The 27,330-nt window shown below is 37.9% G+C and overlaps 1 protein-coding gene across 1 annotated transcript in view; it reads left to right on the top strand.

Moving 5' to 3' along the window:
- Positions 1-27,330, top strand: part of TENM3 (teneurin transmembrane protein 3) — a 494,169-nt gene that overhangs the window by 362,113 nt on the left and 104,726 nt on the right. The window contains 6 exon segments of the mRNA XM_017854351.1: positions 6,528-6,742; positions 14,062-14,272; positions 14,646-14,747; positions 14,939-15,133; positions 16,202-16,402; positions 22,574-22,759. Of these exon segments, the coding sequence (XP_017709840.1) occupies positions 6,528-6,742; positions 14,062-14,272; positions 14,646-14,747; positions 14,939-15,133; positions 16,202-16,402; positions 22,574-22,759 (1,110 nt within the window).

Here is a 27,330-nt window from a genome sequence, read left to right as displayed (position 1 = left end):
CGCTCTGTCGCCCAGGCTGGAGTGCAGTGGCTGGATCTCAGCTCACTGCAAGCTCCGCCTCCCGGGTTTACACCATTCTCCTGCCTTAGCCTCCCGAGTAGCTGGGACTACAGGCACCCGCCACCTTGCCTGGCTAGTTTTTTGTATTTTTCAGTAGAGACGGGGTTTCACTGGTTTAGCCAGGATGGTCTCGATCTCCTGACCTTGTGATCCGCCCGTCCCGGCCTCCCAAAGTGCCGGGATTACAGGCTTGAGCCACCGCACCCGGCAATCATCATGAAACTTTAATGGATGAGGAGTTACTTCTTGTGGATGAGCAAAGAAAGTGGGTATTTGAGTTGGAATTTACTGGTGGTGAAGAAGCTGTGAACATTGTTGAAATAACAACAAAGGATTTAGAATATCATAAACTTAGTTGATAAAGCAGTGGCAGGGTTTGAGAGGGTTGACTCCAATTCTGAAAAATGTTCTACTGTGAGTAAAACGATATCAAATAGCATCACATCCTTCAGAGAAACCTTTCATGGAAAGAGTCAATGTGGCAAACTTAATTATTGTCTTATTTCAAGAAGTTGCCACAGACACTCCAACCTTCAGCAACCACTATCTTGATCAATCAGCTGCTACCTACACTGAGGCAAGATCCTCCACCAGCAAAAAGATTATGACTTGATCAGAGGATCATTAGCATTTTTTAGCAATAAAATATTTTTAAATTAAGGTTATACATTGGTTTGTAGAAACCTATTGGCTGGGCACAGTGGTTCATGCCTGTAATCCCAGCACTTTGGGGGGCCAAGGCTGGTGGATCGCTTGAGTCCAAGAGTTTTAGACCAGCCTAGACAACATGTTGAAACCCTGTCTTTACAAAAAACACCAAAAAATTAGCCAGACTTAGTGGTGTGCACCTTTAGTCCCAGGCACTTGAGAAGCTGAGGTAGGATGATCACCTGAGCCCAGGGAGATTGAGGCTGCAGTGAGCTGAGATTGGGCCACTGCACTCCAGCCTGGGTGACAACTTTTGAGACCCTGTCTCAAAAAAAAGGGAAATAATGCTATTGCACACTTAATAGACTGCAGTACAGTGTAAACATAACTTTTATATGCACTGGTAAACCAAAAAAATGTGTGTACCTCACTTTATTGTGAAACCTGCTTTATTGTGGTGGTCTGGAACAAAATGTGCAATATGTATGCCTGTATATGCTGTAAATATTATCTATTTCATTAGCTCATTTAATTTATGGGAAATATCCACCATATAATTTACCTGTCGGAGTCAGTACTTACTAAAACCAAATTTACCATTTTTTTGTTTTGTTTTGTTTTGTTTTGAGACAGAGTCTTGCTGTGTCACCCAGGCTAGAGTGCAGTGGCACGATCTCAGCTCACTGCAACCTCTACCTCCCGGGTTCAAGTGATTCTCCTGCCTCAGCCTCCCAAGTAGCTGGGATTACAGGTGCCTGCCACTACACCCAGCTAATTTTTGTATTTTTAGTAGAGATGGGATTTCACCATCTTAGCCAGGCTGGTTTCGAGCTCCTGACCTCAGGATCCACCTGCCTCATTCTCCCAAAGTGCTGGGATTACAGGCATGAGCCACCATGCCTGGCCCAAATTTACCTTTTGTCAGAAAAAGTCTGACTTATTTTTTCAGTTCAAATAAATTAATCTACATTTTGTTAGAACCTCTCAGTTCTGAATCCCTGCTCTAGGTAGATAGGTAGCAAGATAAAGCACAAATCCTTGTCCTTACCTTGACAGCTGGAATAAATAAAGCATCATTACATTTCATGTTTCTTACCTTATTGCTGTGTTCTTGGTAGTCATGAAAGTCTTCTTCAGTTGAAAAGCATCCTTTGACAGTGGTTGGGGTGGGTGATAAGTTCATTAAAAAGGTAATCTCTCTTTCTTGATACATTTGGCTTCAAAGCATGCCAGTAGTCCGAAATACCCCGTTTTAAACTCCACATTTTGCCCTTAATGGAACTATGTTAAGCAGGGAAAGTCACTGAAGCCCCACCTTGGGTTTATGGTGTCTTAAATAAAAGAAGCTTCACCAACAAAAATACTTTTAATTTTGCCTTTTTCTGGCATACTGGAAGTTTTATGCTGCAGGACAATGAGTCATGGTAGTATTTTGGGTGTGTAAGAGGAATTCCTTTCTTTTGTAAAGAAAGTCAACACATGGATGTTATTGAGGTTCTATTAATAGAAATTAATTTCCTACCCCGTTCCTTATTGAAAAGTTTTAATGTTTCCTAGCGATATGCCTATCCTTGTTTAAAGACCCCTGGACTAGATGACCTCACGGGTACTAGAACTCGAAGATTCTGTGGTGTTATGATTAATTAGGGTTTTTTGCGTTATGGGAGGAAAAAATCATCACAACTACTATCCCATTCAAGCACACTCTACCAGTCTTGGTTCTTTTGTTTTACAAATGAAGAACCCTCTTTTTCTGGAAAAGAGCCACCTGTTAAATTAGCTATGTATGGGACTAATAGGATAAATAGATATGCTTCCCGACACAACAATGTATTCACATATCATTTCTGTGAGAAAGATTTTAACCCCTCAAAATTAATTTGTGGAGAAAGCAACGAGGCAAGAATACCTGGCTTATTAAACGGCTTTGAGACAGTGAAACCTGACACCCTAGAAATCAGAACTTGGTTACCATCACCACAGCTAATGCTCTTGGGTAAACATCATGTTTTGGGAAAAAATGCTGAAATTAGCACCAGTTATGAATTTATGCTTCCCAGTTTCAAAACACAGGTATGCTGTTAAAACTCAGAAAACCATTAATAGCAGCAATAGGGTCAACCCAAAAGAGTAGATTAAATTACATATGCTTCAGATAGTAGATCGAACTTATTAATGAAAATCAAGTATAATAGCCTTAGAAATGTATATACTTGATCAATGAGTCTAAATATAAACTATATTCATATTAAAATATGTATACTAACATCTTAGAGGGGAAGAGAATAGCTGCTCTACTCAGTACTTTAACATTAGTTTTCATGTAGAAGTCAACCAAAAGACAAAAGCTTATGAGGAACTTATGAATTATAACATAAAGAATATTATGTTATACTATCCATGGCAGTTTTATAAATTTTATCAGTATAAAATTTATAAAAATAAGTATAAACTTTATATCCTGAAATTGTATTCTCTAGGGTGCTTCAGTGACTTAATATATCTGATTTTATATGAACTAGACAAATAAATTTAAAACTTAGTAATTTAAAATAATATTTTTGTTTTAATAAAAAGCAAAGATTTTTTTGAGGATTATACACAACAGATGGTTTTGGAATTCTGCAGACCTTGAGTTCAGTCTTGACTCCATCGGTTGCTTTAGCCACATCATTTACTTCTCTGAGCCTTAGTTTCCTCATCTCAAAATGATAACAACCTCATAGGTGAAACTACCTGTCATATTGTAGGTTCTCAGTAAAGATTAGTTCCATTTCTGTCTCCCCTGAACCTTCTCAATAAAAGGTCCTTGATGACAAATATAGGCTCCTTTGCAGAAGCTTCCTAAATGAAAAGTAGAAATTGGTCTCAGATAATTAAAAATTTCTGAGTAAAGCAAGATAGATATCTATTTAAATAGAAAGCAAAATAATCTCTGGGTAGTAGCATTATATATTTTTTTTTCTCTTTTTATTTAACTATATGTTCTAATTTTGCTGAAATAAACAAGTATTACTATTGTAAAATAAATACTTTGAATCCTATGAATGATCTACGGTTTGTAATCCAAGAGTTGATGTGTGGAAAAATTACAGTGATTACTATAACTCAATTTGGAAATTTTATTCCTTAGATCATTTTGTATTACTGAATTGGTTTAAGAAAAATAGACCTGATAGCTACCATGATTGTCAACACTGAGAAAGAAGAGAGGAAGTGAGATTATAAATAATGCCTTTTCATTGAGTTTTCTTGTACAACCCTCTTCTGCCTCATACCTGGGTTATTGCAACTGTGTCCTCACTCATCTGTTCATTTCCAGGCTTCCCACAGTTACTGCACAGTAATGCTCTTGAAACAGTGATTTCATTTCACCTTTAGCCTGCTCAGAATCTTTAATGGGTCTCCATTTAGCTATAGCAGTCCTTCACCACTGATGGTACGTGTGTCATGTAGGATGCAGTAGTCCAGGTGGAAAGCAATTCTAACATTTAGTAGTGATGTACTCCCTCAAACCTCACATTTATCTGTAAGTGTGAATTTTTTGTGAATTGCTTCAGATCCTATCGGCCATAAACTGGATCTGTGATTGCAGGTCATGTTCCTTAGTAATCTTCAGTTCTGTTTCTCTTGATTATACACACACACCCCACCACCACACAAGAATAAGTGTGTTTGAGGCATCAAAATGCAATTTACCCGTAATCAGTCTTCAAGTATCTATTTTAAAAGCATACCATAAATGACATGCACAGTAACAGAATGCTAGTAAATATATACATCTTCAGGGAGAAGAGTGTAATAACACTCTTGATAGAGTGAAAATACAAAAAATTCACTAGCATAAAGTATAAAGACCATATTCCTTAACCTGTTATTCAAGGCCCTCCACAAACAGATGTCATTTCCCTTCCCAACCTTATCTCGCTTCCCTCCCATGACAAACCCATTCAAACCTCCTGAGAGCCAGACACTGCAGCTTGTGTTTGATGCCCCAAACCTTATAACAGTGCAATGATTACATTACTCTCCCCATTTTCTAGATGACGTTTAGTATCTTTCTTAAGGCCACACAGCTAATTGTTGGCAAAGCCAGGCTTCAAACCCAGATTTGTCTGACTCCAAAACGAGTTTTCTTTATCTTATTTTCTGGCCAGATGGATTTCTCTGCTGAGCACCAACCTAACACCTCTCAAGTTCCACTTGCGTGCTTGTGATGGCGATGTTTATCCCAACTTAGAAACCTTATCCTACCTGTTCCTCAACGTTTACTGCCAAACTTAACTCCTGTGAAATCTCTCAGCCTCCAGCCTGCAGTGATAGTGCCTTTCTCTGACCGGTACTCAGGGTCATACTGCTTTAGGGTCTCACTTAATTTATCAGTTTGTGGGTGTTGTCTCCCCAACCAGGTAATTACTACTTGATGGCAGAAGCTTTGTAAGTCAGATCAGATAATCTGTAAGATTCTACTCTTTGGTTTATGTTTCTTTTTTTAAGTCACCTACAGTGCTGCCAATAGCGGATACTCAGTAAAAATGAAGTTAGTGTTAAAGTAATAATTCTTCACAGAGAGTTAGAAGACTCTCTCCCTTATCGCTAAGATAAGATAGCTTACAGCTCTCAGACTTAAAATTACATCCTCTACGTTTTGAATTAACAGTTTAATGTTTGGAAAAAAAAAAAAAGACAACAAAGTTGGTAGTAAGTCAACTTTGTTACCACTTTTTTTTTTAAGAGACGGGGGTCTCACTATGTTACCCAGGCTGGACTTTAACTCCTAAGCTCAAGTGATCCTCCCCCATCACCCTCCTATTGTTATCACTGTAAAAGGGCTGAATTGATAGAAGATAATTTGCCCAGTTTCATTCTCTTCCTCAGCCTCCTGGACCCATCTGCATAAAAGACAGTGTGGTTATATTTCCACTTATGGAAAATTGCAGACATTCTACCATGACCCCCATCAGAGCAACTGAGAAAGAACCTTGGCAAAGAGGGAAAAGGGGAACATCATACCAAAAAGAGGAGTCTTGGATCTGTTTTCTAGAAGGAGGCCATGCAGGAAGAGATGAGATGCTGTCTCTTATCAGGTGGCAGGGATCCAGGGAGCAAAGAGGTTTTGTTCCTATGGATCAAAGATCAGTGTGGTCAGAAATAACACAGCATGTCCACTGAGACTACAAGTGAGTTTGAAATAGGGTCAAAAGAGAGAGAAACAACCTTCACCAAAAGCTATGTGAGCACTTAAGCTGACCCCTTTCCCCTCACAACGCCCCACGTACCCCTTCTCTACCTCTCTGCCAGCATCTGGTGATTTTCATTCATCCTAGTATGTCGTTTAGATAGAACTACATGAATCCAAGCCATTGATTGGTTTTATTGTTTGCTTAAGGATTGATTTAGAAATCTCCATAATCCGTTCTGCCTTAATTTACACTTTGCAGTGTTATAATATGTTTAGAATGACTGATAAGTACCAGGCCTAATCTCTCCCAAGAAATAACAAGACACATAATTTGTAGGATAATTACGTTTCAAGTGAACAGAAAGACTGTAGGTGTGAAAACAGCTTTAGTCATAGGCATACCTTGGGGGAAGTCAAAGGGATTTGAACTTAAATATCTTACGAGCCAAATCAGAATTAGTAAAACACCAATATCTAGCAACGGAAGCTTTTAAAGTGCAAATTTTATGAGAGTACTTTATCAGAAGATGAAATGGCTTGAGCATTTAGTAAAATAACTTTTCAAAAGTTTAAAACCTTTTTTGTTCTGTTTTTTAAAAAATTTCTTGTTCTTCATCAATGAATCTCTTACATTCAGGAAAATTAGGTGGATTTACGCAAGAAAATAATACCATAGATTCCGGGGAACTTGATATTGGCCGAAGAGCAATTCAAGAGGTTCCTCCCGGGATCTTCTGGAGATCACAGCTCTTCATTGATCAGCCACAGTTTCTTAAATTCAATATCTCTCTTCAGAAGGATGCATTGATAGGAGTCTATGGCCGAAAAGGCTTACCGCCTTCCCATACTCAGGTAAGACTAGGCTTTCTCATCAATGAAATAAAAACTGCTGCTTGCATTTTTTGAAATGATTATCTTTCTTAAGCTCAGCTGTTTGGTTAACTGTTTGGAATTGACTTCCTACAGTAGAAAGAATTTTGAATGTAGGTTACTTGTTCTGAGGTTTTTGAATCAGTAGTGGGAAGAACAATATTTTCTTCCTGATTTGACTGTTTAAAATGTACTGAATTTTGTGAGCAACTTAATGAATATTGAGCATCATCTGAACACCCAGTAAAACACCATGGATTTTCCAAGTGTTTTACAAAGATTCTATGATAATTTCAGATGATCTTATTCCTTTCATGTAATAGATGCATAACATATTCATCTCAAACACGTATTCATTCTGTTCAAAATGTATTTTTTTAGTTTATGCCAGATTTACTCTTAGTAGAGAAATTATGGGAACGTCAACATAAATATGATGACATGAGCTTTATCAACTCAAGCACTGTTCCTCATCTAAAATGATGAACGCTGAGATAAAGAGGCAAGAGAGCTTTCAGAGATAACCGAGTATGATCATATTCGTGTGGTACGCAAAACAATTCAGATATCCTTAATATCAAAGAACTTTAAAGTCATTTCCCTTGCATAAAAATCCCCTCACAACATCAATCACAGATGGAGAACTACTGGCAATTCCACAGCCTTTGTCATCATCTAATACAGTACTGGGTCATAGTATGTAAATTGGAAATTGTCACTTAATATAGGTTCCGTCATGTCTAAGAGAAGTTTTTTAAATTACCTACCATAAAATTGGAACTGAGACTTTCCCCAAGATCAACTATTATGTTAGTAAATAGAAGAATGTCAAACATGTAATAGTTGATTAATTAAAATTGACAGTTGGATGAGCCTAAAGTTATATTCGATCATCATTTTATTTGCCCAGAGGATTTCATGCTGATTTAGTGTGATTTATAAAATAAGGAATGGAAAGTTTTCATGTATGCTTTATATCATATAATTTTGTGAGAAATACTTCTTCTATAACCTAGGAACATAAATTATGAAGAAAAGTTATCACATATTAATAAAGAAATTATATCCTTAAAGAAAGATGAGTAAGACGATTTCAACATGCTTTTTCTAATGCAGTTGTGGATTTAGTTCATATACATATATGAATTTTATGGCAGTGAAATTTCTTTTTTTTTTTTCTTTTATTTTTTTGAGACGGAGTCCTCGCGTCTGTCCACCCAGAGCTGGAGTGCAGTGGCCGGATCTCAGACTAACATGCAAGCTCTGCATCCCAGGTTTACAGCCATTCTCTCTGCCTCAGCCCTCCCAATAGCTGGGACCACAGGGCGCCCGCACCTAGGGATCATTCCTGAAGAGGTGTTTCAAATTTTTTTTTTTGCAGCTGAGCCGAGATCGCGTTACGCCATCCAGCCTGGGCACAATATGTTCGCACGAGCCTATGCTGTTCTTCAAAATAATATAATATAGATAAAAGGAACAGAGGGGTCTATTCCGCCAGGCAGCTATTAGAGGCCCTGTAAAACCACACTGCCAGGATGGTTCTCTGGTCGGACCGTGACCGCCAAGGCTCGTGAGTGACGTATCCAACGTCTCGCGTCCTCAGGGACCCCGCTTCAAGACTCGCCAAAGTGCCCCTTGGGGGGGGGATTACAGTTGAGCCACCGCGCCCGGTTCTGAATATCAGGCCTTTAGTGTATTCATATTTTCTATTTAATATTTTTTTTTTTTTTTTTTTTTGAGACGGAGTCTTGCCTCCTGTCGCCTGACTGAAGGAGTGCAGTGGCGCGATTCAGCTCACTGCAAGCTCTGCCCCTGGATCCCAGGTTTAGCCATTTCCTGCCTCAGCCTCACCGAGTAGGCTGGGACTATAGGCGCCCGCCAGGTTCCGCCCGGCTAGTTTTTGGTATTTTTAGTAGAGACCGAGGGTTTCACCCGTGTTTAGCCAGGGATGGTCTTGATCTCCTGACCTCGTGATCCCGCCCGTCTCGGCTCCCAAAGAGCTGGGATACAGGCTTGAGCCGCGCCCAGTACCTATTTAACTATTTTTTAATTCTATATTTATTAAAGTAAATTCGATCCCTTGGGATGCATTGTATACTTCTTATAATGTACTAATGGCGCAATTTTAATTTTGTATTTGTTTGTTTGTTGGGGTTTTTTGGTTTTTGTTTGTTTTGGTTTTTGTTGGAGACATAAGGGTCTCACTCCAATCTTCCAGACTGGAGTGCAATGGTACAATCTCACCTCACCGCAGCTCCAGCCCTCTTGGCTCAGGTTGATCCTTCCACCTCAGCCTCCTGGGTAGCTGGACTACAAGATGCGTGTCACTGCCCGGCTAATTTTTTGTATTTTTTGTAGAGATGTGGTTTCATCACGCCTTGCCCAGGCTGGTCCTTGAACTCCTGGCTTCAAGCAGATCCGCCCACTCAGCTTCCCAAAGGACTGCGATTACACGCAGGAGCCACCACATCTGGACCGAATTTATTTTATTTTATTTTTTTATATTTTATTTTATTTTATATTTTATTTTATTGTTTGAGATGGAGTTTTGCTCTTGTTGCCCAGGCTGGAGTGCAATGGCATTCGGCTCACCGCAACCTCCGCCTACCAGGTCCAAGTGATTCTCCAGCCTCAGCCTCCCTAGTAGCTGGGATGCGCCACCACACCCAGCTAATTTTGTATTTTTAGTAGAGATGGGGTTTTTCCATGTTGGTCAGGCTGATCCCGGACTTCCAACCTCAGGTGATCTGCCTTCCTCGGCCTCCCAAAGTGTTGGGATTACAGGCATGAGCCACCGTGCCCAGCCAGTCTGGACCACTTTAAATTTTAGATTTGACTCCAGTTCATCTTATAGGTGACACTGACTAGGATACAATAACCAGGTTTTCTTAAGGCCAGCACAGTGGGTCACGCCTGTAGTCCCAGCACTGGGAGGCCGAGGTGGGTGGATCACTTAAGGTCAGGAGTTCGAGACCAGCCTGACCAACATGGTGAAACCCCGTCTCTACTAAAAATACAAAACTAGCCGAACGTAGTGATGCACACCTGTAATCCCAGCTACTCAGGAGGCTGAGGCAGGAGAATCGCTTGAACCCTGGAGGCGGAGCTTGCAGTGAGCGAGAGATCGTGACATTGCACTCCAGCCTGGACGACAAGAGCAAAACTCTGTCTAGGGGAAAAAAAAAAAAATTTCTTAAATGAAAGTCCTCTGTAACTTCAATTATAGTAGACAGATTGGATTTATAGCAATTGTCCAGTGAAATATGAAAAACTATTTTCCCATTGAAACCACATATGTGATTATTTTGTATATAATTCAAAAAATGTACCTCTAAGCCGAGCACAATAGTGAACATGTAACTTATAAATTCCAGAAAATAATTTCAGATAAGAATTTCCTATTGTTTTGTATACTTGAAAGGTTTATTTAAAGATTTAGTTGACTCTGCAAGCTGTATATAACATTTAAGATTAGAGAAATAAAAGATGCAGTTTCAGGTTTTCTCATAATCCTTCTAGTATTTAAACATAATACATGTGATACCCAGTTTTCTTTTCTACCACAATGTATGTGTTTAAGTAGGTTATGCATTTTCTTAAGCATCATGGTTATTATAGTTTCTTCCTGTGGTTTATTCAATATCAGCAGAGCAAACAACTGTTTCTGAGTTCAGTGTTTAAACATGAAATATTCTATAAAGCAGCCCAAATTGAATATTTCTCTGTTTCTGGGGAACATTAAATAAATCAACCTGAAATAATTAAAATTGGCCAGCCATTCAGAATGGTTGCTTGAGCTGTCACAGTCTTTGTGACCCTTTTTAAAACTGCCCATTTGATTGTTGCCAAGGAATCAGTGGGCTGTCTTCTCCCTGATGCCAGTTCATTCTCTTGGTCAGTTAGTGGCCTAAGGAGGCGATGCAGAGCCTTATGGTTAAGTGTACTGTAGCATTTGAGTGCATTCACATGAAGGCTCTTGTCGAATGGGAGTTGGAAGCCTGGGTCCTAAGCATACCCTTTACCACCTTTTCACTTGGTGACCTTGCAGCATCCCTTCTCTGAGCCTTAGTGTCCGTTGGTAAAATGATAGAGTTGGATCAGATGATGTGTAAAATCTCTTTATTCTCTATATTCCAATTACAGCAAGACTGTGCCACTACCAAAGAGTTGATGTCAGGACACAGTTAAGTATTCATAGATTCCAAGAACTCATCATTTTAGTACCAGAATTGAATTAAACCTCTAATCTTAACTGTTCAGAAGTGAACCACCAAGATACCTGAAACAAAATCTATTTGTTTTTAAATGGTCTATTAGGTAACCAGCATAAATACGACCAACATGGACAAACTTTTCTTCTACTGATTTTCCAAAAGACCTTGTTAATACATTGTAGTTTAAACCAACTTTAGACGAGGATTTTAAAGCGTGTATATTTGTTAATATTAAATCATAAGAAAATGACCTTTAAGCAGAGCTTTCACGCTAAAATTGTCTCACTTTATTTGAAACCTTTATCAAGTATAAGCTTTGTCTCATGATAACTCCCCTGGAGTAGTGCAATTAAAGAGTCAGCCCCAAGAATTTCTTCCTAAAAAGAGCATAAGGTCCTAAGACTCCTCTTCTCCCCAAAAATATATCTGTGTCTCCATCTTAGAAGTATTACAGAGCAAAACTCACATTTGCCCTTAAGTGACCACTTTATGCCCTAAGAACAAAGATGGTTAAGTATTTTCATTCCTTGTAATTTGGTGATTTTTGGCACAGATGGTTTTAGTGTTAACATAGGAATGTTGCTTTAGGTATGTGAATCACTCTCCTGAAATCATGTGTGAAACACTTCTGCAGAAGAGCCTAGACCTGGGTAGATACTCAAACCTGTCAGCTCCTCCTCCCCACCATCATGTTCACTACCCTGGCCTTATTTTATTGTTCACAGTGTGATGCAAATGGTTACTTCCATGATAAAGGTGATGGTTGTGCTTTTGCCTTCAAAGACCAGCTAAAACTCAGAATTTCTCCCTTCGACTGTTTCAGTTACTGTGTTTAATGTTAGGGAAGAAAAATGTTTATATGCTTGGGTCATAAAAAGAAATTTTTTCTTGTCTCTTTGCCATGCAAATGTGTAAATATTTAAACCTGATGAGGAAATGAATGGCTTATTTGAGACAGAGTCACCTTTCAAAACTGCTGAATTAGTTTTCCTCTAATAATTCTAGAATAGAATTCCAGTCAAATTTTTGTAGGGCAGGTATTCACACCAGTCATTCTTTTCATCCTTATAAGGTATAAATGAAAATAAACGTTTTTGACTGCTGATCACGTTATACTATTTTTATATATTTCTCACAGCTGAATTCTATTCTAATGAAACTACCCAAAAGAACAAAAAAAAAGTTTTACTTATAAATAATAATTTTAATAAGTCAGAAGCCGTGAATTAAATTTTAAATTATCTCCAATATTAACAGCAGAGGTCTATGATCAGTAAACTGGCAATCTATTTAACTGTGATTCTCAGTATTTCCAACAACTGATTTTATTCCAGCTTGATTGAATTAAGAGATTCATATAATAATCTTTTTCTTAAATAGGCCTCTGATGAAATTCCATCTAAGAAATCTATCAGAAAGTAGAATATTTATGATTTATATATGCAGTATTCTAGTAATTATTTATATATTGTACTGTGGCATATGTTTCACCATAAACACACCTCAGGAATAGAATGAAACTAGGTAACAGTCTGTAGACACTGAATCACTCTACTTTTAACAATTGTTATCTAAAAACTTTCTTGAAACTACATTGGAAAGTCTTTTCAGCATCTTTCAAATTCCCTATATTATTTCTACTTACAAAATTTTACCCCACTGTATAACAATCACATTTTATATTTTTAATTCTTGTTTAAACTCTCCAGTCACCAATGTTCATGTCTAATTTTACTAAAACAGAACTTAGGTTTAATGATGACCCGTCCATAAGAATAGTCAGGCACACTTCCTGTTATTGCCATCCCTTCAGAACGCTCCATTAACTGTTTAGATCAAAGATGTAAAGGCATCTTGTTACATGTCTTCAATCTAACAATAACTAAGTAAAGCCCGTGGCGTTCTCCATCGTGCTTGAGATGGTCACATCAGCGCCACGGGAGAGGTGGAGTAGGGTGGGAGGGATGACCCCACTTGGAGCAAAGTGCTCTTGAGTTCACACGCCAACGCCACCATTACCAGATGGCTGAGAGCCTGCTGCAGCTCAAGATTCAGATTCCTCCATCTGTAAAGTGCAAATGATAAAGCCTTCCTACGAGGGTTCCTGTGAGGAACCGGCGCAGAGTAAGGATTTAACAGTAGTTGTTGCTACATGAATGTTAAGTCAGAGAAGAGCATAAAGGGTTGTCTTGTGGTCTCACTAAAATTAGGTTGCTGGCAACATGGATGGAACTGGAGGTCATTGTGTGAAGTGAAATAAGCCAGGCATAGAAAGTCAAATACCACATATTCTGGCTTATGTATGGGAGCTAAACAAATGAGTGAGTAGAAAGAGGAGAATGATGGTTCTCAGCAAACTAACACAAGAACAGAAAACCAAACACTACATGTTCTCACTCATAAGTGGGAGTTGAACGATGAGAACACATGGACACAGGGAGGGGAACATCACACACCAAGGCCTCTCAGGGGGTCAGGAGCTAGGGGAGGGATAGCATTAGGAGAAATACCTAATGTAGATGACGGGTTGATGGGTGCAGCCAACTACCATGGCACTTGCATACCTATGTAACAAACCAGCACATTCTGCACATGTATCCCAGAACTTAAAGTAAATAAAATAAAATTTAAAAAAAAAGAAAGAGTAGAATGATGGATACCAGAGGCTGGGAGGGCACTCAAAATATGTATGAGTATTATATATCAATTACGAAATTAATGCATTAAACATAAGCCTGCTGGATTGGAAATGTCAGTTCATGTAGATTTTATATTTGTATCCCCAGACTGCCTAAACTCATCAAACTTTGATCAGTCAGTAGAATTAAATAAATTTGAAAACCATATTGCTCAAGAAGGGGAAAAAAAATGGTCCCTGATGATTGGATCCGGCCCTATGTGGCAGGTAGTTTGCATCCTCCTTGTAAATGGTATGCATAGGAGACGTCTACCATTTGAACCTGGCAGTCAGGACCTTCTTTCTAACACTGTATTTGTTAGAGCAAAGGAAGACAGCTTGAAGAACAAAAAGAAAGAGAAGCAGCCACCCTTTATATTTCTGACTATTTTTCCTCGTCCTCCCCCCAGTATGACTTCGTGGAGCTCCTGGATGGCAGCAGGCTGATTGCCAGAGAGCAGCGGAGCCTGCTTGAGACGGAGAGAGCCGGGCGGCAGGCGAGATCCGTCAGCCTTCATGAGGCTGGCTTTATCCAGTACTTGGATTCCGGAATCTGGCATCTGGCTTTTTATAATGACGGGAAAAATGCAGAGCAGGTGTCTTTTAATACCATTGTTATAGGTAAGAATAATCTTCAAAGCCCCCTTTTCCAAAGCTACAGCCTAAACGCTGTGTTTAATAGAAACTAAATTATCTGTACCAATTTGGGGTAATTCCTAGGGTGTTAAAGCCCAGGTAGAACATGAGAATTATTTTTGAACCGTTTATTTGTGAATATGTAACAGACTATGAAGCACTGGGAGAAAATATTATCCGGAATTACCTTGGGAGAGGAGAATACATCATGAAACACTTTGAAAATCTGCATTTGAAGTGACAATGCTTTGCTTTACTCCTCATATTATCTAGCGTAAATGAAGATCAAAGTGACACCGTTTATCTTTTGCAAGAGGCAGGCTATACAACAAGTGTTCCTTCTTTCCCTTTTCTTCAGAGTCTGTGGTGGAATGTCCCCGAAATTGCCATGGAAATGGAGAGTGCGTTTCTGGAACTTGCCATTGTTTTCCAGGATTTCTGGGTCCGGATTGTTCCAGAGGTATGCAAGTTAGATTCTTTTCTTAAGCCGATATAAATAAGCTGTAGAAACACAAGTAATTCCGAAAACTACCGAGACAGGAAAGAAAGGAGGGAAACCTGGCAAATTGCTTGTTCCAGCGATGTGTCTTTTCTTTCGGAAGCTCGGTGGAAAATGTGGCTGTAATTCTTCTGTCGTGTCTTGTTTCACAGCGGCCTGTCCAGTGTTATGTAGTGGCAACGGGCAGTACTCCAAGGGCCGCTGCCTGTGTTTCAGCGGCTGGAAGGGTACGGAGTGTGATGTGCCGGCTACCCAGTGTATTGACCCGCAGTGTGGGGGTCGTGGGATTTGTATCATGGGCTCTTGTGCCTGCAACGCAGGATACAAAGGAGAAAATTGTGAAGAAGGTAAACATGTCAATATTTGCAGAAGTCTGTTGTTGTCTTCATAAAGAAACAGATTATATCTGTAATCTTTAGTTTGGCAACTCTCTTTTGTAGGCTTCCTTTTGAAAGCGGTTTTGAAAAATCCATATTTATGAATGCGTTGTCTTATTAACACTTTAACTGATAAAAGAACACACACCAAAGGGCCTCTTTGCTCTTTTCAGCAGCGTGAATCATCCCTTTTTTCACTCTGAGAAAGCAAGCAAACCTTGTACCTTGAAACTAACAGCAGACTGTTGGATTTTATTTTTCTTTTTATAGTTTTTTACATGGATGCCAGCTTCTAAATCTAGCATTTTGACTTCTCTAGAAAGACAGAATAGTACACAAAATATGCTACTGAAAAGAAATGTGACATCATGGATTTGTTCCATAGCTGTGTACGTGTAATGATGAGAGTCCAGATACCATATTGTAAAGTGCAGGTGAATTGTTTTTTCAGAAAGCAAAAAAGCACCATTTCCGTTCTTCAATCAAATTGATTTTATTGATCTGCACACACAAAGTAATGCAATTAACTCTCTGGAATTAAATTTTCAGGCCATTGACCCTACAAGTGTAAAGTTTTATTGAGTCAAATTGCTAAATTAAATCTCGTCATCTAAAGCACATTAAAGTGAATTAAGAAAGAGAGTATGCAACTCATTTATTTCTCAAACAGTGTGAGGGTCCCATACAGCTGTCAGTACTCAGCGGTCACAGATTTTGTTATAGAGAAGGCAATACTTATTACTCTGTGATTAGGCAGAACAGAGAGCAATAGTCTGAAACCTCAAGAGTCTGTGTGTGTAATTCAGGAAAATTACAAATCCTTGCAAGAGTCTCAATTACCTAAATGGCACTAGCCTGGTTCTTAATGCTTTATTGTATTATAATTCTTTGCATTTTCAGAAACAGGTTCTTGAAAATGGTAGACAAATATTTGATTATCCAAAGTGTTCATATAAATGAGATTAGGATTTAATTCTTTTTCTGCATGCACTATGATATCTTCTGGATTTAATAAAATTGTTCTTTTCTTTACACCAGCTGACTGTCTAGACCCTGGGTGTTCTAATCATGGTGTGTGTATCCATGGGGAATGTCATTGCAGTCCAGGATGGGGAGGTAGCAATTGTGAAATACTGAAGACCATGTGTCCAGACCAGTGCTCTGGTCACGGAACATACCTTCAAGAAAGTGGCTCCTGCACATGTGACCCTAATTGGACTGGCCCAGACTGCTCAAATGGTGAGGTTAATAAATGCAGTACAATCAAGTTGCTTCATATTATTTAGCTAAAAATGATATTTTAATTTTAAAAGCCTCTTTTAAACGTAATACAAATTTTAGTAAAGTGATTCTTTGTGGAAATAAATATTAAAAGTAATGATATGTAGTTGCCTTATAAAATGGAAGGAACCATGCTTAGCCAATTTATCATTAAAATTTCCCCTTTAGTTTTATGGGGAGGAGTAAGCTTTCATTTGCATAAGATACCATATCTTCTTAACTCTGAATTTATGGAACTACTAATCGAAACTAACCTCTCTAAAATCTTAAGTGTAGCTTGGGGATTTAAGCACGTTATCTTATAAACAGAGAAGCCTCGATTTTAAAAAATCATTTGACAATATAAGGATAAAGATGATCACAGTAAAGAGTATGCATGTATAGATATTATGATATGTATAAATGGTTCAACACTGAGTTTTTAATCATAATAATAAGGTTATAATAGAAATGGTACAAGGTAATTTTATTCAGTCAGCCAAGTTGTTATTGAGTATTGTGTGGGATTGTGATAGGCCCCGTAAGAATAAAAGACTAACGAATCGTGTCTGCCCTCTACAACAATGGCTTTCTAATTTTTTTGACCTTGAACTATCACCTTAAATACATTTTTGCATTATGACCTAGTGTAAGTGTGCATGCACATCCTCACATAATTGAAATAAACATTCTACAAAGTGATACACGCTGTTTTTTTTTCAAGCCTATTTTATTTTTTTTCAAATGTTGGTTGCAGGCCACGAGCTCATTCCATGACTCCTAAGTTCCAGTTTGAGAAGATGACATTCTAGTGTGGAAGATTACAGTTTAATTAGGGAGATGAGATGAATACATATGAAATAATTCTAAATCAATATATTCTAGTCTGATATTGTATTGAGTGTTACATGGAATATTATGCTGAATTCAGTGGACATTCAGAGGAGTGATTCTGAATGAGTCTTCAAAGTTTTCAAGGAGACTTGGATTACCATTCTCTTTTTAACGATGGTGGCAGCCTGGGCAAGGGTATAATTTTTGGCCAGGTGAACAGTATTAGAAAGTACTTAAGAGCATGGACTGTGAAATCAGATGTGTGGATTCACATCCAATCTGTACTCCTTAAGAGCTATGGGACCTTAGGCAAATTGCTATACGCCTCAGTTTACTCATCTGTAAAATCATGGGACACTCTTCACAAAGATGCTGTGGGAATTACTTGGAATAATGTATATCACATACTTAATACAAAGCTTGGCTGATAATAAATTCTAAAGATCGCTTCCACCACCATCACTGCCATAGAACATCCCTAATCTGAAATTCAAAATGTTCCAAAAATCAAACGTTTTTGAGCACCAACATGATGCTCAAAGGAAATGCTCATTGCAGCATTTCACATTTTGTCTTTTCAGATTAGGGATGCTGCACTGGTATGTATTCTGAAAATATTACAACATCTGGAAAAGTTTAACATCCAAATCACTTCTGGTTTCAAGCAATTTAAATAAAAGATTAACGAAGATGAAATTGTGAGAAATACCATTATATTCAAGGGACAGTGAAAAAGTATTTGGAGGCAAAAAATCGGATTGGGCCTAATTATGGGGAGTACAGTTTAGAAATGATAGTTTCAGGCAATGGAGCATTTACCAATAGCAGTAATATGCCCAGTAAGACAATGAGAGTATTGTTTTTGGAAAACTGTCCAAAGTCAGAGAGCATGAATTGTGAGACTTTGATGGTGAAGAGACAAGCTGGAGGACTTTCCCACAAGCGTGAGGTGATGAGATCATGAATTCGTTTGGAGTCAGTAGAAATGAAAAAGATAAATCTGAGGGACATTTGAAAGGAAAAGCAGACAGGACCTGCTGAAAAAGACACAGTAGAGACACATGTTGAGAAGAGCTGTAAAAATGAAGCAAGGATAATTGGTGCTAACGTTAATGTCCCTGAATGAAGCAAGAAAACTGGGAAAGGGTGAGGCTGATTGAAGAGGCAGGACATAGGGAGGCAATGGAAGAGAAGTGAGAAATAGAAAAGAGGATGAATTCTGTTTGGATACTCAAACTAAGCAAAACTACACAGTTCATCAAAAGAAGAGGAAAAATGAGAAAGAGAAGCAGGGAAGAGAGAAGTGGAGGAGGAAGAGGATGATTATAGAGAAGGACAAGGAGAAGAAATGAGAAAGAAAATGAATTTTACTAGCAGTGTAGAGTGAATAAAAACATCCCACTTAGATTAAATATAAGTCTTGGCTTCAGTGGAGGGGTCTATCTACTCTCCTGCCCCCTTCTCTAAGCCTGTTTAACAGTAAGTGGCTGAGAACAAGAACTCAGTCGCTGAGCTGCCTGGGTTCAAATTTTGGATGGCCATTCACTAGCAATATGACGTTGGGCAAGTTATTTGATATCTCTGTGCCTCTGTTTCTTTGTATGTGAAATGGAGATAATTACAGGACTACTTTATACAGTTGAGGTAAGGCTGAAATGAGTTAGTACGTGAAAAGCACGTAGAATAGCACCTTACACGGTACGTGCTCAGTAAGTGTTAACCACTAATAGACGTAGTAGAGGGTGGTGATAGTAGTCACTATGGTGGAAGTACTACTCTAAAGGCTAATCATAGTTTGTCATACTTAATTTCTCATCAATTCAGAGGAGCTTCCACATTAAAGTAGATTGGACATGGTTCCCCAAATGTGAAATTTATGAAATGCAAATTGTTTCCTCTATTAGTACAATCAAATGGCATAAAACCACATGAAATATCGTGCTGAGAAGCTAATTCACATGTTTATTTTAGCAAGAAGTAAAAGGCTAGTAATTTTACAAATTGCTGTTTCCTGGCCTTTCGAGAACCTTGGGTGACATCTCTGCTGCCCTCTGAGTCGGTATCAGCATGACAGATTTCTCTGCTACTCTTTACCTCCTACAAATTGAATCCTGGAAGCCCAGAATAACAAGTGTTTCCTATCAGCTAATTGATAATATTCATGAAAATTTTCTGTTGAACTCATATACTACTGACAGACAAGTTTTCATCCTTTCTCCTTCCCATTCTGATTTTTGTATGAGATGAGTTTTCTTCCTCCTTCCCTCCCTCTCTTATCTCTCCTTCTTTCCTTCCTTCCTTCCTTCCTTCCTTCCTTCCTTCCTCCCTCCCTCCCTCCCTCCCTCTCTCCCTCCTTCTCTTCTTCCCCTCCTTCCTGTTTTATTCACTCTTCCTCATCTTTTGGCCCATACACCTCTGGCTCACTTGAGGAACCGGAAACTTTGGTGAGAAAATTCACATCTGCTAGAGCAAATAACATGTATAGAATAAATAAGAATAAAAACACAAATTGGGATCTGGATTAGAGAAGGCCTGGAATGTCTTATTAAAGAGTTTTAGGGATATTACCACCAACCAACACTTAACCAGCATGAGTGAGTGGTATTATTTTAAATAGCACGTTAACTTGTTTTGTCCTCTATTCGTAAAATATATTTTGTAATTACATATAATTTACATATAAAATAAGCATTTAGTGTTTTCTGTTGAGTTTTTACCTATACTAAAAAACCCTTTCCACAAAAAAATCCAATTAAATGTTACAGAGATAATTACTTCTATAGTGAAGCTACTTGGTTCAGGTCTCTTATGCCTCCATCAGTAAAACAGCATATTAAGACTAGCTGTAGAATAATACTTGCTTGAAATACTGTCATTCAGATTTGCTTCCTACAGTTATCCAAGTCGGAAAGGAACAAGCACAATAGCCCCTTTTTTCATATAAAGTTATTATAGTGTATTTCCTGAATTATTTTATAAAGGGTAGTTTGTAACTGATACTAAATAACTCAAAAGTTAATTCAGCCCTCTAAATAAAATGATACTGCTATGAATTGGAAAATATACATATAAATGTTAATTAAAAGATTAAATTGGCTGCCAAAAACCACATATCATTCTTTTACGTATTTAGACTGAATTTTTTTCATGCTGCTGTAGTGATTTCGGTAGCTGAAAATCTAGTTTTACCTGTGTACTAAATGACTGTTTAGTCATAGACAACAGAGATCTTTTTCCTGTTCATCTTGATATCCTCAGCGCAAAAAAGAAACTTCACATGTACTCAACTCTCGATAAATAGAGTAGCATAATGAATACAGTACTCCATTTTTGAAGAAAGTAATTATAATAAGTATAGAAAAAAATCTTTGTGAAACTTTGCTATTAGCTGCAGAAAGACAAAAAACTTACTTAGAATTAATAGTAAAGATCTCAAATATGCTTCCAGTCATGCTGTGAAAATATCTGGTCTTGTGTGCCTCAAATTTATCTGGTTATTGCACAGTTCTCATTTAAAGCTTATAAAAGCACTGTTATTTTACATTTGTGGCTTAAAGTTTACAAGCAGTATAATTCTGAATTTCTAAGTGAATCCTAGAGGAAAACACTTTACTCACTACCTCTTCTGTTGTTGTGGAAATGACCTTCACATACCTAAATTCAATAAGAGAGTAGACTTTACACCGGAAGAAACATTTGGTTAAGCTGCTAAAAGAGAATAAATGAATTATTTCCATCTGCAAGTTTATAGGTTTGAAAGCAACAGGGCTTTCCTCTATCTTCATCAGCAGTTTGTTCATTAATTAGCCCTTCAATTCCACTTCAATTAAATTAACTCTAATTAATAAGTTCATTACAAAGATTGACGCACCTTGCTCAAAGCTAGTGTGCTAAATGCTGATAAACACCATCACCCTAATGAAAAATTGATTAGATTGAATAAAAAGGGTACCTCAGAAAGAAACCTCTCACTTCTGGAGCTGGGTTGATATTATGTTGCTCTGAAGTTAATCAAACTATCTTGGATCTCTTAATCAAAAATTTAATTCAAAGGAGATAGAAAACATTGCCTGAAAAAACCTGTGTGCTACCCTCTTCCAGTTAATAATCCTGGGTGTTGTTTATAAAAAATATTACAACTCTCATAGTGCCTTGATAAGGTGTTTAAAGTTAGCCTGTGAGATAGAGAATCATGTGTCTGAGCAATGTTATTTGGGGAACGAATGGGAAAAACAGAACATGTGACTGCATAAACAGCTACTATTTTTTAACCAAAAAAAGGTTTAGTATGTTTTCTGTTTGTTAGAAATGATTTTAGGTTTTATTGTTCAGTGCTTTATTTTGCAAGAAAACAAAACTAATCAACAGTCTTAGAATTTCAGGGGTATTACCCCAAAAAACTATAGCTAACTTTAACCTTATATGTAAAGAGTAAAAATGAAATAACCTTCAAAGTTTCTTTTACCTTTCCCTCTCCCCGTCTCTCAATTGGAACTAGTTAAAGAAAGCTTTTAAGAGAGCTTAAAGAATTTTTCTTACACATCTGAATTCTTTTTAAAGAGCTAACCTGGTATAACATTTGAAGTCATGTGGTAACTTGTGCTCTTTTCAGTAATTCTAGGAATTGAAAAACTTTGTTTTTCAAAGGAGAGTCAATTATATGTATTATTAAACTGGTTTTGTACTGTGGACTAAGAAATTTGTATCTGTCAACAGTACAAATTTACTGAATAGGAAAAACAGTTTCCTTTTACATACATGTCTGTGTCAGAAGCAAGCTAATTTACTTACCAAAGTAGATTCCTCTTAGTGAAAGTTTTTGAATATTTAAAACATTTAAATGTGCCATTAGAAATAACCCCTTTTCAAATTCTTACCGTATGTATGAAACCCAAGTCCTGTTAGATACCTGAGATGCTGAAATATTTCATTAATTTGGGCGTGGGGATATGGGGACCTGTTTTCTTGGTGATAGATGTATATAAACATGACTACTCTCTATATATGTAATGTTTTCTATATAAAGTATTATATATATAAAGAAATTATTTCTAGCAATTGTCATGTGTATTTTATGCATGATTAGAGCAGCATGTAAAATTAAATGATGAATAAAGATGTAGAGTTCCACCACTGATAATTTCGTAGTGGTCAGTGCTGAAATTTACTTAGCATACAAATACTTTTGATTTCTTTTTGATGATTTTGTGTTTCACTTGAACAAATGTGAGTGGAAGATGGAGCGCTGCTTATTAATTCCCCTTCTCCCTCCCGCTACCCTTCTCTCCTGTCTTGCTTCCTCTTCCTCCCACACAGAAATATGTTCTGTGGACTGTGGCTCACACGGCGTTTGCATGGGGGGGACGTGTCGCTGTGAAGAAGGCTGGACGGGCCCAGCGTGTAATCAGAGAGCCTGCCATCCCCGCTGTGCCGAGCATGGAACCTGCAAGGATGGCAAGTGTGAATGCAGCCAGGGCTGGAATGGAGAGCACTGCACTATTGGTAGGCTCACTGCACGTCTGTGTCTATCTGTCCCCTCCTCCCAGAGAAGAGCCCCATGGTCAGCTGTTTTCAACTTGGAAAAAGCCTGTTCTTTGCATTATTTTTTACTTGTCTTTCTTAACACGAAGTTATTTTTTAAATAGGTTGTCATTTTATGATGGCAATTCAGTTCTTTTTAGAACAGCTGTCACAAGTATGAGGTTTAAACTTTTATTCATTGGTTTTGGGGATGGCCACATAAATGGACTCACATAAAACAGACTTAATGATTTGTTTATAAGTGAAGTTTTATCAAATCTTGCTTCTTGATGTTCCATATTGTCATTGCATTTCTTAATAGCAGATTTTCCACTTTAGAAAAAAATGCTTTAAATTTTTTTCAAATATATGGCCTTATTGGCTGCTGTAGTTTCCAGAATTATACTTGCCCATATCTTGAGTCTCTACAAAAGAGGTTTGACTTTTTATGACTTCATTTTGTGGTATCATGAGAAATAAAGTAGAATAAAATGCACAAATCTCACTGCTTTTAAACAAACCTATATGGTTAACACTTTTTCATATGTGATGACATTTGTGAACATCTATAGGTTAAATAAAACCATCAGATAGATGTTTCAGATCAAAACGCTAGTACATAAACAATATTTAGCGTAGATACAAAAGTATCCAAAATATATATATCATATTTTCAAGATACTCAGTGTCATTGCTTTTACCGTTTGTCACTAAAATTAAAATGTCTGATTTTAAAAATACAACACAAGTATGTAATAAATTTCTACATCACTTCAGTGAAAGTATACAATATTAGTTATAAATGGCACAGTCCTACCAAAATTTCAGAATTGGTGGTATAGTATTTCTCCACATTGTTTTACATTCCTAAGGTGAAAGTTGATAAATCTGTTGTGGGGAGTGTCAATATCTTTTAAAGATTTCTTCTTCTGATGTATCTGTATTATGTACTTCGCTTTTTTGCTTTTTTGGGTAGCCAGGAACTTTGTCATGGGAAAATTGAAATCACATACGTCTTATCAGTTGTCACAAGTGTGTTGTTATAAACTTCATGGAAGGTTTTTTCTAGTCTTATTGCCATCCTTGACATCTGTTTCAAGGGTCTCACCACACCCCCACGCTGGTGATCTTCAAGAAGAACTCAGAACCCAGAGGTAGTTGTATCATGGCTGTAACGTGTCACAACCAGAAAGAAAAAAAGACCTATCCCGCAGAATCTGCAGAAATCCATGCACAGCCTTCCCACCTTCCTTCTCTCCCACCGGGAGAGGTCACGTGCAGCATGCTCCTTTTCCCAGCAGCGAAATGAATCCACAACGTGTGCAGTATTTCTGCCCAGGGAAGCCTGTTCGAGACTTAGAGCAAACTTGTCCAGCCTGTGGCCTGTGGGCCGTATGCAGCCCAGGACAGCTTTGAATGAGGCCCAACACAAATTCATAAACCTTCTTAAAACAGAGATTTTTTTTGCAGTTTTTTAGCTCATCAGCTATTGTTAGTGTTAATGTATGTTATGTGTGGTCCAAGATGATTTTTATTCTTCCATGGTGGCCCAGGGAAGCCTAAAGATTGGAATTCCCTGACTTAGAGTCTAAGGTTTTTACTGGGGCTGTTCAAGGAGGTATCCTCTGTCTGCCACAACCACCAAAATCCCAACTCTCCTAAGAAGAGTGGGTGTGGACAAAATAACCTTATCAGTGTAGGGGACATCCACATTTCCAGATGCCAGCCAAGGGACAGCCCACCAAAATCCTGCGAATCAGACCCGCTGTTAGCTCTTAATTGCACAGCATCCTTGGAGCTTCGCTTGTTGAATTGGAGCTTCCTGCCTACAGCTGGGGAAACATGTATAGTTTCTGCTGAAATCAACAACAGGTGCCCACAGTCATAGCACTTGCACAGGGCTCGTACCCACTGATGTGGCCTTCCCCTCCCAAAGAGAGGCCTTCTGGGGCAGTGGCGGAGGTTGTTCATGTGAACTACATTAAGGCAGAAAAAAATTGATGAGCAGGATTTGTGTATCCTTTTGTGGCCATACAAGGGACAATGCAATACCTCTATAACCAAACAGCTCCATGTCCCAGGTGCCAGAATGCCTATATACCAGAGGCAGGGCGGGAAAACTATACCTCTGATCATATTCCCTCATTCTTTGTGACTCCACCACCCGATACGCAATCAAAAGAAGTGAATTGAGTCTCGCTGAGGGAGAAAAGTTATGATCTGACTGTATGTATCTTAGGAAGTACAGCAAACTCGTATGTATAGCTTTGAAAACCAGGAAGTGTACCAAAAAGTTATCCATAGGCAGATTTAACTTACCAACCAATAGTTATTCACCAGATCATTTTAGTGTTGCTCTCAGTGGCCTTGGTATTATTACACGGATAATAGCTTCCCGTAGATGAGCTGTTCTTGAACAAATTCCTAGTTGTTTAGGAACAAACAGGATTTTTGTTAGCAGTGGGTCTTTGTATTACAATTTAATAAACCCTGCAATAGTTCTTAACAATTCCATTTTCTATTATTTTCATTTATTCTGTTGCTTTTATACTCCATATGAGTAGCAGTGTGGGAAATAAGGGACCTGCTTCATTTAAAAATAAATCTTAGATGTGAACCTTTTAAAAGATGCAAAGTGCCTTTAAAGCATTTTCTGCTCTTTTATACTAATAAGATGAGTTATTTCCAATTTTGGCATACAGAGATCCAATTGCCTTTCCCCTGTTTCCTTACTACCTGTGTATATGCCCACCATAGTTTCCTGGTTAGGGGGTTGGGGCCCTAAGTGGCCCTAAGAGGCCATTTGTGAGCCACAGATTAAACACCCAGGAAACTGGTGTGTTTTCTCACCTGGGATGGTTACTGTTCTTGCATTTTCTCTCCATTTCAACTCTTATGCATCTGGCTGAAAGAAGCTGCCACTTGATGAAAGAATGCTCATAAATCAGCAAGATTGTTTTCTTTCTCCATATTATGTGCCATCTCATTGAATACCAAACAGAGAGGTTAATTGAAAGAGAAATGGAGGAGAAAGTAAACAGAAGCAAACAAAAGTTCCCACTAGAAAGCAAAGGACATTCTTCATTAGTCATCTTACTATCTTCATAAACTCTGTCCATGCTTTCATAAAACCATAGGCATTTTGAGAGTAAAACAGGTTATGAATTTGAAGTGTTCACTGAACGTCCTATCTACCTGAAAGGATTCCATTCTGATATTTTTGTTAAGAGTATTCATATTTTCCTCTCATTATGAATCGTGTGTTCAGCAAATTAGACATATTCGTCTGCAGGTTCGTCGTCCCAAGTCCTCCTTTCTTGGGTTTCCCTTTGATTAGTGATGCATGCAGATGGAAAATGAAACAAGGAGAAATCTACTTTCAACAATTTTGTGATTAAAATAGATATTCTCCTTTCCTCCCCATAAGGCATTCATGATTATAAGACCCTTTAATAAATAAAGAGAAGTTACATGATTAAACCACATCAAATAAGCACCAGTACTTACTGCTAAAATGATTTAATAGTAATAGCACTGATACAGATGCTCCACTACAAAAATACTCTCTTTTATATGTGACCATTCCATATAAGCTTCAAAGGATTCTATTCATGTGCTGCCATTGTTTTCATGAGGTAAGAAAGATGTAAAATATTTAGAGAATTCAGAGACAAGTTAAAATATATTAAATGTAATGAAATGTTTTTTAAATAATAGTTGACATAATAAGAATATTATCTGGCTATCTCTATGGAAAACTTAAGCAGTTCTGTAATGTGAGAGTTGAGGTAGGTCAGAGAAATTGGGCTTCTTCTTGCTTAGAAAAAGAGAGAAAATCTCCTATGGGAATTTTCCATCTATGGCCAATATTAGTTTCCATCCAGGCCAATTATATATGAAGTAAATAACCTGGGCAATGATAAATACTAAATACCAAATTTTGACAACTGCTAACCTATCACTTTCACAAGAACTATTCTTTTTGGTATTTGTGGAAGAGATTTACCCCAGAAGTCATTCATTTGTATCCCAGAGAATTGGAGGCTGTAGATGAGATCAAGATCACAGCAGGGAAATGATTGAATAATGTATTTGATTGTTATCTACTATGGCGGGTTGTTGTGAAGGGAAAGAAGGCTCAGCTCTCTGTAGACAGGCAAGTTGTCTTCTGGAGGCTGATTGGCATTTTCCATTTATCCAGGAGACAGAAGTGGAGAATATGGGTTTATATTGTATAAATGTTTGTTAGATATGATGAAGAACCTCGGGTCAGAAAGCATATTTAAATCCTGGAACATGCTACTCAAGAAATTTGGGAACCTCCCAAGTAATCATAGTATTGTTAAAGCTTAATATATGATTACTTAGGTGTGAAACACTGGAGGTTTTGCCAGTTCTTTTTGTTAGCTTAAGGAGTATTTTTAGAATGGGAGTTTTTTTTTAACTTCTCTCCATCCATTATCCTAAAAGATCAAGTCTCTTGTGTAGTAGCCCTATTTGAAGGACCCCTCGAGGTCTCTTGCAGTTCTAGGATTTTTTCACTGTTGGTAATT

The sequence above is a fragment of the Rhinopithecus bieti genome, unplaced genomic scaffold, assembly GCF_001698545.2.
Source record: "Rhinopithecus bieti isolate Rb0 unplaced genomic scaffold, ASM169854v2 scaffold_38004, whole genome shotgun sequence".
NCBI classification, from domain to species: Eukaryota; Metazoa; Chordata; class Mammalia; order Primates; family Cercopithecidae; genus Rhinopithecus; species Rhinopithecus bieti.
This window is presented reverse-complemented; position numbering and strand designations above follow the sequence as displayed.